The 18,382-nt window shown below is 28.1% G+C and overlaps 1 protein-coding gene across 4 annotated transcripts in view; it reads right to left on the bottom strand.

Moving 5' to 3' along the window:
- Positions 1–2,712: 2,712 nt before the first annotated feature.
- The window catches only part of LOC136976304 (transmembrane and coiled-coil domain-containing protein 4-like), a 32,155-nt gene continuing 16,485 nt past the window's right edge, over positions 2,713–18,382 (bottom strand). For all 4 annotated transcript variants that reach the window (XM_067271550.1, XM_067271546.1, XM_067271549.1 and 1 more), the window contains 8 exons: positions 16,477–16,620; positions 14,372–14,491; positions 11,880–12,044; positions 8,483–8,619; positions 8,321–8,405; positions 6,813–6,930; positions 6,574–6,691; positions 2,713–3,100 (listed from right to left, as the gene is read on the bottom strand). In XM_067271550.1, the coding sequence (XP_067127651.1) occupies positions 2,792–3,100; positions 6,574–6,691; positions 6,813–6,930; positions 8,321–8,405; positions 8,483–8,619; positions 11,880–12,044; positions 14,372–14,491; positions 16,477–16,620 (1,196 nt within the window). In that variant the 3' untranslated portion in view covers positions 2,713–2,791. The remainder of the gene's footprint in view (positions 3,101–6,573; positions 6,692–6,812; positions 6,931–8,320; positions 8,406–8,482; positions 8,620–11,879; positions 12,045–14,371; positions 14,492–16,476; positions 16,621–18,382) is intronic.

Raw genomic sequence — 18,382 nt, forward strand, 5'->3', positions numbered from 1 at the left:
CTATAAAAGCATCTAATTTCCATTTAAAAACTTTTTGCAATAAAAATTTCTTCTATTACATTTACAATTATGAAACTTTTATATTTTTTGGCAAGCAATTGTCAAAAATATATAAAAGTTTTGTATTTGTGGAATAATTCTGAAATAATTCTCTAAGCACAAAATACTCTATTGCTTTGATTTTGTTGATTAAAGATTTAAATGATTAATCTTAAATTGGTTAATGTGAACCTAGGTATACAAAATGGCAGTGCTTCCGGTAACCTCGATGGCAAGTGTTTTTAGAAAAGAAATGTAGATGGCGCTGATAGTAATGATGCCTTCGTATGCAAATATCCATCAAAAAATTCCGTTCAGGAAACATGAGGAAGTAATGTGAATTTCGAATTTTGGTTATGATGTAGATGGATTATGAATGTTGTTAATTTTTTAAAAGTGTCCGTGTTTTTTTAAAGTTTGTACAATTTACTCAAAGTCTAAAGTTATCGAGAAGGAAAGTTTGTCAATGGTAATTAACATCTTAAACGTGTCGTTAATGTGTTTAATGCGTGTTAATATCACAAAAGTGTATTAAAGGTGTGTTAACATTGTGTAAGTGAGGTAAAAATTTTGTAAAGGATTTATATGTGGTTCAAATTTGTGTTTAAAGTGTGTAAATGTGTTAAATCTGTTTAAAAATGTGCAAATATGAGTTAAATGTGTTTAAACGTGGTTTAAATGTGCATTTATAGTGTGTAAAATGTGTTTAAAAGTGTGCAAATGTGTGTTAAATGTGTTAAATTTGTCATAACCAAGGATATGTAATAGTGATTTCCGACCTGAAAGACGACTGTGAACGACACATGGAAGGCTAGGTGGCCATGGATCGCAGGTGCCAACCTCTACGGAGACGCTGCCTATCATAGATGAAAAGGCGAGAGATGTGAATCATAAGACTGCAGTTCTTAAGAGGAGTAAAATTTATGTACAATACAGGCAAATTTTGTTCGAACCACTGATGTATAGAATCTCGTAATTCACTTCGTTCATGCATCAATTGAATTTATAGGTAGTATGATGACTTTTATTTTTCGTTTCTGGTCCAAGAGTAGGAAAGCAGGAGAAAAAGCAGGGGAAAAAGTAAGTAGCAAATTTACGTTTTAAAAATGTTTGTTTTAAAAAAGTTTAAATATAGGCGCGTTTAGGTTATTGTCGACGATCGCCATCTTGTTTGCACATTTGCGTGTGCAAACAAGATGGCAACTGGAAGCGCCACCATTTTGTATACCTAGGCTCACATTAACCCTTAAATTAAATATTCATCTCAAATCAAGTAGTTTCTAACAAAATTAAATATGCTTTATTGGATTTATGACAAAGTATTGTAAATTAAACATTTTCTTATATCCAAAAATTTAATTTCTTCTAAGAGATATTTACAAATATTTAATTGTACCAAGTTCTCTAACCATCCTGATGTCATACATTAGATAGATTGATACAAAAGTCTAAAATTTTCCATTTCTAGCATTAAAATTTAAACTAATTTATTTGGTTATTTATCTGACTCTAATGCCAAAAAAATAAATTTTTAAATTTTGTACTGTATTGAGAGATATTTTTAACTGTTTATAAATTTGCATATCCTCAAATTTAATTGAGGATTAAATAAAAACAGATTAATGAGGTTTTACCATATTAACTTTCAGAAACTGTGCAATATTTACAATGATATTTAATTAGTGTATTTGTATATCTAACAATAATCTCCTATTAAATTACTCTTCTATATAAATTATCTTTCTATTTTTACAAATATAAATTTGTTTTCTTTTAATATAAATTGGGTAAAAATTATTTACATTTCAAATTACAATTTCATATTCTATTTTATATAAAATTAAAATTTTTAACGTATACTTTCAATTTTATTTTTATCTAATACATTTTCAAAAAGCTTCTATAGACTTAGATTAAAAATTACTTTCTTTGATTCACTGATTATCAGTTGGAAATTTCTTATTAGATAATATTAATTTTTGATCCCTTAATATGGATGTTTTGTTATAAATTATCTTCACATAATTGTATACAACAGACTCTCAATTATCCAATTATGGATTTGTCTTCTTTGTCCCAGAATGGGACAAAGAAGACAATTCCAAACAATTGATAATTTCTGGCCATAAAATTCAGAAAATATGTAAATGCAAATTTGGAAAATAATAACAGACTCTTAGTATTATCAGACAGAACCTGCGCATTTTCTAATGATATATGAGCCTTTTACTAATATATTTTAACATTTTTTTTTATCATTTGATTGTTATATCAACCTTCTCCAGGGGGTACAGGAAAACCCTGTAAAGAATAAGAGCCTTGAACATGAATCAAGTTCAGACCACTTGAGTAATTTTGACTTGAATCATGTTCTTAACATATTGGCACTCATTTATGGATGTAAAAGTTAACCTTTTAAATATCTCCATTAATCTAATCTTGGATAAGTAGAGTCTATTGTATTTCTTGCAATTAGGAGATGAAACTTTGAATGGTATCAGAAATTATTTGCTCTCTTGCAAAATTTAGTAAAATTCATTTTTCATGTATTTATTTCAATGTAATCAAAGACTATTATTCAAACTTTGTATCAAATAATTATGTTTTTCTATATAATCAGAATCCATTCATATGCATCCTAAAAATAATGTTATCAGTATATATGTTTAACTAATATGAAATATCAATTATTGTATATTTTAAGTGATTTAATCTTGTTATGAATTTTTCATCTTAACTTTCTCTTATGTACTTATAGTTGAAGTTTTGCTGTAACAGGTGACTTTAAAGTAATAGGTGATGTGGCATTATTTTCTAAACTATTCAATGAAAGTGAAGAACTTAATCTACTACTTGATTCCAAAATAACAGGATTGTGAATTCTTAAATTTGGTTCAGACTTTGACTTGTTCTTTAAATCACTTGCTAATACCTCTGATCTTGAAACTGGAGAATCTGAATGAGATTTGCGAAGTTTTGAATCTGTTTCATCCTTTGTTCTCACTCCAATGGCTTTTAATATCATATCCATTTTACGAGCATAATCCATGTGACCTGAAACCTACAGTGAAACAGTAAGCATTTTTATATGTTTACTTAAAAATTATACGTCAACATTGAAAATTTTATTTTAATTACATTGAAATTTAAATATACAGTAAAACCTTATTGATGTGGCCACCTAGGTGGGGTTATGAAAAAATTGGCATAACATAAAATTGTAATTAGAGTGCAGTACTGAATTCTGATAAAAGTTTAATATAGATAATAAACAAATAATAATATATTCACATACTATTATAATCTTTTGCAACACACAGTAATTCAAACTTTCAAATTTGTTAATGTATGAACACTAAATAGAGTATTAAAATAGAGAATGTATAATGAATGCAGGCTGTTTGCTATAGGGTTCATTCAAGTACTGTACAGTACAGCATTAAATGGAATTGTTTAGTATCAATACACAGAATCGATACATTTTTGAAATGGTAATAATAATTTATTTAAATACTGTATTTTAATAAAAGAATTCAGGAAACAAATTTATTAAACAAAAGTCACTAAATATGTAGAAATTTCCAAGTGTCAGGAAAAAACAATGTTAATAATTAAACTCACTTTTACATCAGATTCGTTGATATTTTTCTTTGTTGAATGTTGTGAGTGACATTGCTAATTTAGATAGTTATATTTTTGCAAAATTCAATCAAATTTTGTGTAAAATTATTGAATAACTACATAATTGTTATTCTTCTTAATAAATTCTGGAGATAAATTTAATTTATCAAGTGTAAATAAAGATTTATTTTATTTGCACATCATATATCAGAGGGATCTTAACAAACTTTTTCAAAATTACAGCAACAAAGCTTAATTCCATTTAAAGTGCATTAAACGATACATTAAGTTTAGGAATGTGGGGTTTTCCTGTTCTGTTGGTCAGAAAAATGGAGATAAATGTCACTTTAGGACACACTTATCATGGTCACATAAGCAAAATGGATACCAAGATGGAGTTTGATTTATATGTAAACTTATGCAGTTTTACAAGGAAATTTTTCAGGTGACAGCAAAATGAGGTTTTACTGTAATTAAAACAGTGAAATTATATTATTTATTAGATAATATTAAATGTGACTTTTATACAATATTAATGGCATAAATTGTAAAATTCGTTTTTATAATATTTTAAATATTCCACTAAAACAAAAAAAAAAAATGCTAACTGAACTGTTTTTAAATTTAATAATTTAATGTTCACTTTGCACTACTTTGTATGGTTATTAAATTTTTATAAATATGTAGTTAAATGATACATTTTAAGCACATAAAATTTTCTGATGATAACATATTTAAAAAATGATAAGAAAAATGTACAAATGTATGTATGATATTCCAATTGTCCTGCACCATTAAAATGTACTTAATAAAGTTTATTTTATCTTTTAGAAATTTTAGAAATTTCCTTTTAATAATTCAGCTGAATTAATTTGACTTCATTCGCATTTTCCATTATTAAGAAAAAAAAGAATTTGTATTAACCAATTATTATTTTAAGGATATTACTACAGAAAAAATTAACTTTTCAAATTAGCTAGTTTGTTTAAAAAATGATGCTTTTACACTATCTTAATTAGTTACCTTTAGATTCAAAAACAAAGTTCTGTAATAAAAATATTACATTCCAGACCATATAACATTTAACTATTTCATGCTATTTACATATTACTACTTGTTAATACTGAAATTTATATTCCAACGTCCCACTCTAATTCTTTTTACATATCTATCTCAGATCACAAGGGATCTTTCTTTTAGGAACCTATGCAACTGGTCTCTAATGTTGAAAACATTTTCTAGCTGAATTTAACAATTTTAAAACATAAAAACTTCTATTTTTTAAATTTAGGACTTCTATATTTATTGTAGTTAAATTATTAAATATTATTTTATGTATGTTTTATCATTGTAATGTTTTATTTCTGAATTTCTACTATTGCACAGTATGAAGAGAAAAGTATTCCATACAGTTAACTGCATTCCTGCATGCTTTTTGTAAGTAAATGTATTTACTTATTTCTAACTATTAATATATATTTAACTATTAAATCAGTTCAATAAACTTCAATTTTTTCTAATTAGAAATTATTTATTTTATTTATTCATAATATATGCCGAAATAACTGTTTACATTTCAAAATATTATTACATTATTCCTAATAGAATTATAAATCCAACACATAATATATTATATTATATATGCTTTGATATTGACTGAAAATTATAAACAATCTGCAAATTTTCACAAACAAAAGAAAACACAAAAATATAACATCTTCACACTTGCAAGGCTAATGTTTAAAACATTTTAAACTATATCATCATCAGAGGAGCATTTTAAACAATTTTATATACAGTCAAACCTGTCTATAATGGAACCCATATAAAGTGAAAATCTGTCATTAACAGAAAATTTCTTCCATCCCTTGAATTTTCTGCAAAACTTAATGTAAATTAACCTGTATACAGAGGAACCTGTCTAATGTGAAAATGAAAAGGAAAATCAAGCTGTACAATGAAAAAATTGGTATCTTTATCTGATTTAACACAAATTTAACAAGAAGCTTACAAGCCTAGCATGTATAAATCATAAGAAAGTAAAAACATACACGCGCAATACAGAATAGCAAAATACGACTACTGTATTATAGTAATTTTATTGGGATTTGAACAGAAAGTTTTTGCATATTTTTATTAACAGCTGTTTTTACTTAACATAAATATGTGATGTAATTATAAGTTCTGAAATTTAATACATTATTTCTGATGTGAGATTGTATTCTTTGTTTTGTAGCTTATTTTAAATTTCTTTCATCACATTTTGTTTGAATAAAATCAAGTTAAAATGTGTGCAGACAAAATACACATTGAACATATTATGCATGCTTTTTAAATTTCATAAAGGATATCAAGCTACACAAACAGTAAAAAATACTCCTACCATGTATGGGGAAGATGCTTCTAAACTCTGAATGTGTCAAATGTGGTTTTCAAAGTTTCATTTAGGAAATTTTGAACTAAAGGGTACAAAATGTACAGATCCCAAAAGCTGTTGAAGAGAAATTGTGGGGAAAAAATTGTTAAAGATTGGTGAATAACAACTCGTGAATTTACAACGAATCTTAGTGTGTCACAGACAATTATTGTTGAAACATTACATCCACTTGAAATGGTCGTAAAACATGCTAATGATTGTGTTCTATACACAGTTTGTTTTTTTTTCACTTATGAAAAAACAAACTGAATTGAGTATAATTTTGTCTGAGGAAGGTAGGCAGCTGTACAGTTTTATTTTATTTTTAAATCGATTTCTCATTTTTATCTTAGAGAACTTTAATTTTTCCATTTATCCATAAAAAAGTTAAAATAAAAATATTTGTTATTTACCGAAAATTTGTTGTAGCAGATGGTGATTGTTCTGTACTTGAATACCACTTAATTACTAGTATATTTAGGAGAATAATTACTTACAATATCACTAAGATCCACATTACACATTCTTCTATTATTCCATTTAATAGGCTGTAGTCCAGCAATATTCATTGTAGCAGATGATGTACGATATAAATATTTTAACAACCAATCTCCACTGAAATAACATATATTTTTTTTACTTTTCACTCTCTTAAGAACAAAACTTTAGTTTATAATAATTTTTCTAACATAAACATTTCAAATTAGCAGTATTGATAGATTAATATGTCTCATACCGACAATATCCATTGATAATTTTCCCACACACAACTCTTGCTAAAGACTTCCATTTATTTATATCAGCAGATATTGGTGCTCCTAATAAAATGGCATCTTCAATAATCCCTTCACAACCTGATGTCAAATAATCAAAAAAATTAATTAGATTAATGTTTAAATAATCAATTCTTAATACTAATTATTATTATATCATCTAAAATAAGCACCATAGTGGCTTGAGTAATCTTAAAGTTATCCTTAATTAAATTAGCCCTATTTAAAAGAGTTCCCAACAAAACAAATAATTATAACTCATCTTATTTGTATTTTGTATCTTATTTATAAACAGGAAGTTGTAATAAACTCTTGTTATATGTTACATATATCATGTACAGGGTCTATTTGATTTACAGTCTAAAAGGATAATCTTGTGGATACCATTAGCTATTAGAATCCAGCATTACTATATAAGCTTTTCTTTGCTAATTCAGTCATGCTGAATACTAATATTAAAACTTGTTTTTCTAGCATATGCAATTTTTTCACAATAAGATTACAAAAATTGTATAGAATAATTTGAGTAATATAAGCAATAAACAATATTTCAGAATAAAACTTTGTGCAATATTTTATTTAAAACCAAGAATTAACTATATAGAAAAGTATATTTGTTTACTGAAGAAAAAAATATACATATTACAAAGTCATTTAGAAAATGAGTATAACTATAGATTTGTGAGAATTTGAGTTTAAGTAAAAAGTGAAACTCAATTTCATTATTGGACAGTCAATCACAAGGAAATTAGACTTAAAGTTATTCAACTTAGGCCTAATTTCCTTTTTATTGAAACTTTTCTGTCATTATCATGTGGGACAATCAAGTTAACAATAGGAAAAAATCTGTTTCAAAAAAACACACTATAATCATTCTTTCCTTTAACTGGGAACAATTATTAAAATTGTTAGAAACAGAAAGGAAAAATTTGCCCACATGCTTTGACTGACCCAAAGGAAATAAAATAATAATTCAAATGCAAAACCAAGAGAAAAAACAAAAAAGAAAAGAGTGTCAGTTAAGAAAAATGGAAAGTTTTTATGTAAGGAATCATTGTTGACATATTCTCTCTAGAATTTTCAAAAGCCTTAGACTTGACTTGTTCTTCTCATCTCCAGCAGAGGTAAGAGCTAACATAGCACATTCTCTTCTGCAAATAGATTGTTATAATCATTTTGATGTTGGAGGAAAAATGTTGATTTATAAATATGCATGGCCAAGTAAATGTTAAATAAATGCTTATTGTGTTTATTTGCTATAGTTGAGTATTTTCACTCTCCATTCAGACTCATGGTGTGAAAGTAACTTTTCAACAAGGTGTATCATTATAATATGTTGAGATTTATGTAAGCCAACCACTCAGGTCTCATTATGACACAACAACACTGCAAAATCTCACAAATTTATTCAAACTGTAAATCAACTGTAAAATTATTACTAATTTAAAATAAATAATGAAAATAGAAATACCTTTCCTTTTAGACATTTCTTGTAAGCAATAATAAATAACTCGTGCACCAAGACTAAATCCAATAAGAGTTACAGGTCTGTTTCCCTTAAATTATATAAAAATAATTTTTAATTTCTGAAATTAATACACACATTGTTTTAAATATTAAAATTTAATAAAACCTGCTGTCTTCCCAAAAGAACATCTGCAAGATGTCTTCCTACTTCTGCGGATCGATTGATGCAGACTCCCCAAGGATTATCAATGATACCAGCAATTGTAATTATGGTGCTTGGCCAAGTAATTGCAGTTATTAATCCTAAAGTAAAGAAAACAATAATTTTCTATTTTAGTAGTAAAATAAAATTAACACTTACAAATGCATGTATGATTATAATAAATGTATTGGGCATTATCACAAAGTTCACATGATTAAATTCCAACATATTTGATTAAATTTTTTTACAGAAAAAAGGTCAAAAATTAAACGATTAAAAAGTTTTACTAGTATTAAATTTCAGAAATATTTCAGATTATCATTGATAAATTAAAGGCACTTGCTTCTTAAATGTGCTTTAAGATGTGTAAAATATAAATGTTTTGTTATTTTTTCTTTCTGCTTAGTTCAGTAGCATGCCGTCATTGGAAGTGGTGGAAGCGCTGCATCCACCTTCCAATGACCTTCCCTTGTATTTTCTAAAATATAAATTTTCATATTTTAACGTACTTTGAATTAATTAAAATTAATATTTTATTATAACTGCATTATGTATCTTATTAAAAAATTCTCTACTATATGTGAAAAAAACGATAAGATTACTATTGTATATTCGAATGTCAGTGGCAGAATGGAAGCGCTTCCGAGACAGCTTTCAAGGCGAGAATAACTGAATGGTGTAAAGCAGCCAGAGGGCATTGGCACATGCGCTTTACAGAGCACCAACCTCAGCCAGTTTAGTTGGTGGAAGCTACACACGTGTAACGCTTCCAACAATTCTATCCCTTAGCCACTGGGTAGCTATCAGACTAAGTGAATTGTTTAAGATTTAAAAAGTAAAGAGTATTCAATGTTATTTTTATGTACGTTTTTTTGCAAAGTTATATTTAATTACAGTATAATTAAAAGAAAATTATAATTATATTGACAGATTTTCAGACATAAAATCTTTAGAGTTTTTATCACTTTTAGATGTTTTTCATAATATTAAAATTATTAACAATTTTTCCAAGCGTGTTTTAATTCTTTAAATTAAGTAAATTTTATGGGAAATTTTTTGATTTATCTAAATTACGTAGCGAATCGCAATATTTATATTCGTGTCCGGACTATATTGATGAGTAACTCTTAAACATAAAACATATTATAATTAATGTCGACCGAACAAAGACGTACTAAAAGAATTATATGATGTAATATCATTAATTTTTATGGTACCATCTACCGGTGGGTCTGCTGAGTGCAGTTTTTCGACCACGAAGCAAATTCATACATTGGCCAGAAACACTCGGCCAGAAAAAAGACTGTAGTCGCTAGTGTCGCTTTCGATAGAAAAAGAGCTTTTAAATACGTCGATGGAGTCGACGTCCGGCGACTTTTATGATAAAGTAATTAATGACTTTGCGGAAAAAATCGCCGAATAGAGGTAGTTTATAAAAAATTAAAAAAAAAACAAGTTTTTCTATCATTGTTTGTATCGTATCAATTTGTATTATGTATGTATTGTTTGTACTTTAAACTAAAATACATAAATTGTTTATTTTTGTCATTTCCGGTATTTGTTTATAACTTTTATGGAAATGTCATGTACTGGACAGGTCTGACCCGTCACGAAAGACGCGAAAAAACAGGTAATTTAGAGAAAAATTTATTAATTTAAAACACACAGGTAAAAGTCGTTTATAGTCGGACACCCATTGTTTATATGAAACTGCCAGGCAGAAACCATAAATCGCGGAAGGAAGTCGTCCTATGATTGGTGGAAGATTGAATTCGTCTTCGATTTTGACTTTTCTCACTCTCCAGGTAAGTCTCGTTACGTTTAGTAACCAGGGACCAATCACTTGGGAAGCGTCATTGAGGGCGAACAACCAATCAAAATGGATGAAAGAACGGAGATTGATATAATCTCCAACAAATGAGGACACCTAGCACTCGGTGTCCTCGTCATGTGTCAACGCGCAAAAAAAAAAAATTTCTCGTCTATTTTGCCAACCTGTAACCCATGCCACTTCGGACTTAGACCGTGTCTCCGCCGCCAACAGAGGAAGTCTCCCCATGCCCTACAGTCTTGTCAACCCACTGTTTTGGGACCACCTTCGATCGACCATCGAAGAACCACATCGACGCTCAGGACGTCCGAACGGCTGATTGTCCTAAAGCAAACTATTTTGTACATAGTATATGTTTATTTTATGTTAAAATAAACGGTTTTTGTCAGATACTTGTCGTCTTTGTCTCTACAGCCACTACCCATGTACGAATGGACCCTAGACCACTACTGACGTGCAATTAACTGATTGCCCCTGGAAGTTGGCTTCTTACAGAAACACAGCTTCCCTATCATCAAATGTCACAGCATGCCACTGGCTTAGTTCAATGTACATTTCTTAAACTATTGCATAAGCAGTTAACACAGTGATTCTCAAACTTTTTAAAGAGATATCCACCTATTTTTGTAAAAAAAAAATTCTTGTCCCTACACTTTTTATAAAAGTATATGTTTTCTTATGGTGTATTTTATTATAATAAAGTAATTTTTTCTTACAATTTCTGATAGTATGCAATTCTATTTCAAACAAATCTAAAGTAAATAGTGTACAGAGATGCTATTTGTTTATTGCTAAATGAAATCAAATTTTGAAAACAATATTGTATTTAGGTAGTCATAAACATAATAATAAATTTCAATGTAATAATATTAATGAAATAAACTAAAGAAATTGTGAGTGTATTTAATGCTATATTACATTAAAACTAGTGGATAGACTATAAAGTATGTATAGTGCTATATTTGAAAATAAAAAATCCAGCAATGAGTTGCTTAACTTTTCCAGCAACATTTGAAACTGTGTATGGGTGCCATTTGCTATGATATTTTATTATTAAAAACTTTTTTATTTTTAATTACTACAAAATAGCAAAAAGCTTGACTTTGACAGTAGGGATGAGTTTTATAAAAAATTATAAATGCTAATTATGAGTAAAATCATCATTAAGTCCAACCCTACTCAAGATATGACACATGATCACCATTTACTTCCCCATCTGATTGACCATTAAATATCATAATTTAATAGCGTCAATCTCCCTAATAAAGAAACCTCCCTGCAAAATTTCAGAAATTTTCAATGAAAAGCACAGAATGTATACAGACTTCTATTTTTAAGTTGGGAATATTTAAAGGGTCAAATTAGAGATAACTGGAGAATAGAACTGGTTTTATCCAATTCTCACTACTAAAAATAAAAATATGACGAAGGTAGCAAAACTTTTCAGCAGGCCTTCATATATCCACTGAATTTAACTATACTTGTGCTTCAAAAGCTTTAATTCTCTTTTATCAGCAATTTAATACTTACCTGAAAGTATCGTATACTTTAAAGCTTCTTGTGCAGCCATGGAAACAGCAAAACTAAAAAGATAATCCATTGCACGGCCTAACTCCAGGAAGTAGGTTGATTCATATCTAAGACAATACTGTTCTCTGGAATGCATAAGTGTTTGCCATGGTTCTTGAAAGCCTTCTATAAATATTATTCTCAATTATCACTATTATATTGATTAAAATTCATTTATCTATAATTATTGGGCTTATTTGAATATTCAAATGAATCATTCATATCTGTCAAAATTCTTTCTTTCAGTTAAATCCTTGCAATTTCTCAAATTTTTATGTTAAAATAAAGATATAATCATATTATATTTTCTGTATTAAGTAGAAAAATGTGTCTTCAAACAAGCTTTAAAATACCATTAATTATAATATAATACTTTAAATAGAATTAAAAATTAAAGATAGGCAGATTTTATTTTAAATAACTAAGCTCAAAACTGAGACAGTTTGGCTGTGAGAAAAATCAAGAAATATAATCTAAATAATTTATCTAATTAATCTTTGGTTTTTATAACATGTTATAGGAATCTGCCTATCTATCTAATGCAATGCTTGCCTGCCTCAGAAAACAAAATCATTCTTTTATGAGCTGAAATAAAATTTTAAGAGATAAATATAATTTTTTTTATTTTTGTATAAAATTTAAATTGTAGATGAAAAAACTTTTGTTAGTTTTTGAGCAATTTTTTCTTGTTTTAATGTTAAAACATCCCAAGAAAATCTAGTGAATCATTTAAATGACTCTTACATTATCGAATGATTTCAATTTTGAATAATCAATTAATTTTTATTCAAATGAACCCATCATCATCTATAATCTTTAATATGCAATAAATGTATTAAAATAATTAATATATATATAATTTGCATTCTAGTGTGACTTCTAAATAATATGAGATATTACACTATTACAAATATGACTCAAACATTGCACATAAGAATGATATGTATAGTTAAGGTGATAATCACAGACCTCATAACTGATAGATAACTAACTGTTCACTTGCTTTTTTTGTTTGTTAATAATGTTATAAAATGTTTTCAAATTTTTATGACAATAATTATAACATTTTGTTTTGAAGAATAATAATAAATATCTTTAAATAATTTTTTTTGTTATTTTTCTGTTAAAATCAGTGTCTCAAACCTTCCTTAGAAATAATCTCCTACAAGACATTTTTAATCAAAGTTTTTCCTAATCAATCCTAACAAAATTTAAAACAACAGCATACCTTTTACATGTATGTTCATTATCTTTTGTCTGACAGTGTTACTTACATTCCTGATTAGTATGGCTGTCCATATTTTATTACACCTAAAGCCAACTTTTACCTCCTCAGACAGTCATGGTAAACCTGTGACCCATGCAATTTCAAGGTACCCATATGGAATGTTTAGAAAACATTAGGTTTATAAATTATAAAAAGTATTTGAGAGATTTTAAAATTTTTTATAGGTAGTATGAAAGTGAGGTTATAAAGTTATCATGAAAAAGCCACTAATTACAAACTTCAAATATAATAATTATAATCAAATAAACAACAAAAGATTTCTTACTAAGTAAAATATTTGTTTCCGTTATAATCATATTATTTTCTTTTCACTAATATAAGAGTTTATAGTTATTTTTGTGATGTAGATTAAAAGATTAAAATAAAATTTATAAGCATGTTTTTTTAATTATTTTTCAATTACTAAACTTAAATATTTGATCTACAATTTGGAGTTAATAAATTTCAAGTTCAATTTTGACCCAACTTCAAATGTTTACCATTGCTGTCCTTGGACAACATCACCGAAGGAGTAATACACTGTTTTAGGTAGACATATAATTTACTTGCAATTGCTTAATGTTTTAGTCATTTGTTTACAAATTCTATTGTCAGTTATTATCATCTGCTTCAAACACTAAACTTATTAAACCAGTCGTAAAGGAATTACAGCATATTCAGGAAGTCTTCATCTTTTATTATTAATTCATCGACGAATGGAAAAATGTGTTTTTGATTTTTTTGTCCCTAATCTGCCACTTCATGTAAACAAACTTGTAAATATCATATAGCTATTTTCAATCTGTAAATTTCCCATGCTGTAATTCCTTTACAACTAGTATAATAAGTCTAGTATCTAAGACAGACAATAATAGCTAACAACAGAACTTGTAAACAAATAACTAGACATGAAGCAATTGCAAGAAATAGTTAATACAGAAGAAAGTGTAGAGCCTTCCTAGTGTAAAGAAGAAAATTTGAAGGAACCAGTATATTGATTATTTCACATATATATATAATCAGTTATTATAATTAAATTAGTTTTATTAAAATTCCAATATGATAAAGGAAAATACTTTAGCTTAAAAAATAAAATCTAGTAGCTCCAAATCCAATGTTTAAGGTAATTTTTCATTCAATATGTTTAATTTTAAAATATAAAGTAATAAAACTCTGATAAACTTACCTGGACCTTCTTCTGACAGCCATCCTGACACAGCTAATGTGATATGTAATTGCTGTCCTTCTGTCAATGTTTCAAAGGCAAATTCTTCAATTCCACCTACTCGTTTTTTCATTTTATAACCTAATATAAAATATTACATTATAAAAATGTAAGGTATTACATTACTACATGAAATATTACATATCCAGAGATTTGGCAGATGATCAAAAATAATGGCATAAGAAGCGAGGTCATTCCATGTATAAAAAAATTAATATATGTAAATTCTTTGATCACTTTCAAATTTGAGCATGAAGCAGTCTGTTCATTTCCTTCAGCCTCCAGACCAAGAATGATCTACCTATCTTTTGTGTAGGACTTTGGAGCATTTCATAAGGAGGAGTATAATTAGTAATTGCTGCTAAGTAAGCATTAGTGAGCTCATTAAGTTTATGATTTTCTAATTTAACCATAACAAATATTAAGTAAGAACTCCAATAGGAATGAACCAAATTTTCCAAAGATTTACTTATTAATAGCATCATTTCTCCCTTCAGCCTAACAACTCCAGATTTTTTTTTATTGCTGAAACAATAATATAATTGAATGATCCTTGCAGGAGAGCAATCTCCTTTTCAGTTAGTTTAGTAATTCAAGTTTCTTCTAATCCTAAGATATCATACATCCCTAACAGTTTTTGAAACAGACAGAAAAAAACTTATTACTAACCCCTTGGATATTCCAATTAATCACTTGATCTCAGTTCCTTTGTTTAATAATGAATATAATCCACCAAAATTATCACTACTATTGTGATTAACATTAGTATTCATCACACTAAATAAATTAGTCAATTCATTTCTACATTGAAAAAAGAGCAAGCAATTCTTTATAAAACTATAAGTAGTTTTATGAATTATATAATTGTTTCTTAATAGAATTTGCATAGCTTTCTTGCATAGCTTTGCTTCTTATAAAGTGGGAGAACTTTAGCTCTACAATCCCTAGTCTCTTGAGTGAGATTGGAAAGATTATAATCAAAAATTGCTATAGATCTTTTCACAGGTTACTTTTTTTATAGTTATAAAAGACTAATAATATTTGATTTTTTATCCTAATATTACTTATTGTAATATTTAGGATCATGGGCTCTTCTTTTCTTATAATGTAAGATCTGGTTATTTCTTCCTTTTTAAATTCTGTCAATTTCAGGATCTCCCTAAAGGAATTTATTAGGCTTTCTTTAATATTCATGTTATCAGTCATCAGACAGCCAAATAACATCAGATTAAGTTGATTGGTTATATTTAAAATATTATTTGCCATATACTGTTGAGCTTCCATTTTCCTGTCTAAATCCAGTAGAACTGTTTCTTAATTTATTGACCTTCTGTTCCAATAAACCAAGTTTGGTCTTAAAATCTTTAATGTCCTGATGTATCAAACTAATTTCTGTTTTAACCTCCAAAATTTATTCGGTTATAGAACTGTGTGAGGCTTGAGTTAGTTTTGTCAACTCTTGTAAACTGGTAGCTGTCGAGCTATCACCCTTCTCCATCAACTCAAGACAATCTACTAGCACAGATTCAAAATTATTTTTCCTCTCTTCTTCATATACTTTTTCACTCCTCTTCATATCCATAGGAGTTGCAGATTATTTACAGAGTATAGTTTCCACTTTAGCTGATTAGACACCTTAACTACTTCTGGTCATGGAGGCTGCCCTCTCTTTGATGGAGAATGCTATAAAGGACTTGGATTTTGTTCAATTCCAGCCATAATACATAAAATCGATACTATTGTCAGTAAATATGCTTGAAATTGCCACAAAATCATCATTGAATAATCCTTCTTTTTTCTCAAGAAAAGCTCACTTAAAATTTATGCTAACAACATTGAATGTCTGAAGTGCCCCAAAATATATTTAAATTTAAATAAATAAATAATATATATATATACATATATATAATATTTACAATACATACATACAATCTTAAGTCACCTTTTACTCCAAAAAAAAAAAAATTCATTAATTCTAAACAAATACTTAAACATATAATGTATAGTATTAACAATTCTATTTAGCAAACATTTTTAAAAATTACTGGAAAAAAATTACAACTGACCTGTTAAACCAGCACCAGCAACACCAAAAAGAGAACTTATGACTGCAATTCCAGCAGCAGATCCTAATGCTGCTGCACCAGCACCACCAATAATTGCTCCAGCTCCAGCTGCTACAAAGGGAGCAGCTAAACCACCAGTTAATCCTGTATGAAAAATTTTTATTTTAGGGTGTAAAAACACTACATATTTGATACATAATTCAGAATTATTTGGATAATTTAACACATCTATCATTAAGTTGCTTATTTTTAGTTTCATCAACTATTTGAATCTTGCTTAAACTGAATTACAGAATATTGCATCAAAATTGAGATACAGGAAATCCTTGTTTGTTTGAAATTCAAATGACAAGATAATCGCAACTTTGAATTATCCAAGCCACATTTCTGTGCATTATGCCAAATGTCATGTAACTGATGTAATTTATTAATGAAACAAAGTATGGTTATGTATACAGAATTCTATTGCCATTAATTAATAATTAATAACAAGCAATTATTTATTGTGACATCATCACAATTCTGGGCTGCAATTTTTAATCATATTTTTATTTTATTTAAAATATACGTTCTCTGCCTCACATTAGTACTATAGTGTCTTGCCCCTGTACTCCATGCTTTTCCATTAGCAATGGAGACATGCTGGTCATCTATTAACTGCTTTCAAGGAAAAATTTTTGAATTGAAAAATAACATGACTTCCGGTTTGTATTGGAAGTTCATATATAGTTAATTGGGGCCTCCTGCCCTTAAGGTTTCCATATCTGATCTCATCTTTAATCTATCTACTGTAACTCCATTCTTAAGAGAGAAGGATGGACAAATGTCAGTGAAAATTTATAGGTCTACAATTTTTTCAAATTGCAGTAAAATAATAACAAATAAACTGCAGATAAACAGCATTTGTCCAGTGAGAACCTCACAGATTGCCAGATAAGTTTTATAAAAAGTAAAGCAGAATTCCTTGAAATGTAACCCAAATTATTTTTAAAGTAGCCTAAAAAGTTGTAAGTCACCCAAATGTAGTAGCCTAGAGCCCTACAAATATCTCAATCTGCTACTAGTAGCCCAATCTTTCAATCTCAAAACCTAGCCATATTTTGTGAGATAAGAGAAAAAAGAGTAGTCCATGAGAAAGATGACACCCTGAAAATGTGTTACTCAAAAGCAAAGGCATGTTGACCAGATTAGAGTTGTTCTTGGTCTATTGTTCTCTTATAGCATAGCAGTATTTTGATCTAAATGAACCAGTTAACATATGCATATCACAGTTTGGACAGAATTTTCACTTTGAATTTCAAAACAGCCATATTTTGAACTAACCAAATTCCTTAACATGTAAATCTCTATATCTCCAGCTGGGACAAAAGTACAGTTATGAACTAATGGAATTTCAAACTATCCAAGTTCAAATTAACAAGGATTTCCTGTAATATTTTTTCTCTAATTAACTTATCTGTATCTTGCAAGATCATATTTTATGAAATGATGACAGATGACAGTAACATTGATCTTTAGATAAAACTATCTAAAAGATCAATGTTATAGAGCAGTGGTTCTCAATCTGTGGTCCGCGGAACACGGGTGCTCCATGAAGCCACTTCAAGTGTTCCATGAAAAAACAAATAAACAATTAAAAATTGTTAAAATATAAAAATCAATACAATATAAAATAATTTTTGTATGGGAATGTAATTAGCAAATGCCAATGTTGTCATCTACTAGACTGAGTGCACTTGATTTCAAAAAGGTTTGCCACCCCTGCTTTAAAGCTGATGTATTGTAAGTGTTCTGCGGAAAAAAAATGTCAAAGTTTAGGGTACCGTGGAAAACAATGTAAAAGTTTAGTGTTCCCCAACTTCAAAAAGATTGAGAACCACTGTTATAGAGAACAGAAGTTTGTTTA

The sequence above is a fragment of the Centruroides vittatus genome, unplaced genomic scaffold, assembly GCF_030686945.1.
Source record: "Centruroides vittatus isolate TY-2023 unplaced genomic scaffold, ASM3068694v2 contig_4, whole genome shotgun sequence".
Taxonomy (NCBI): domain Eukaryota; kingdom Metazoa; phylum Arthropoda; class Arachnida; order Scorpiones; family Buthidae; genus Centruroides; species Centruroides vittatus.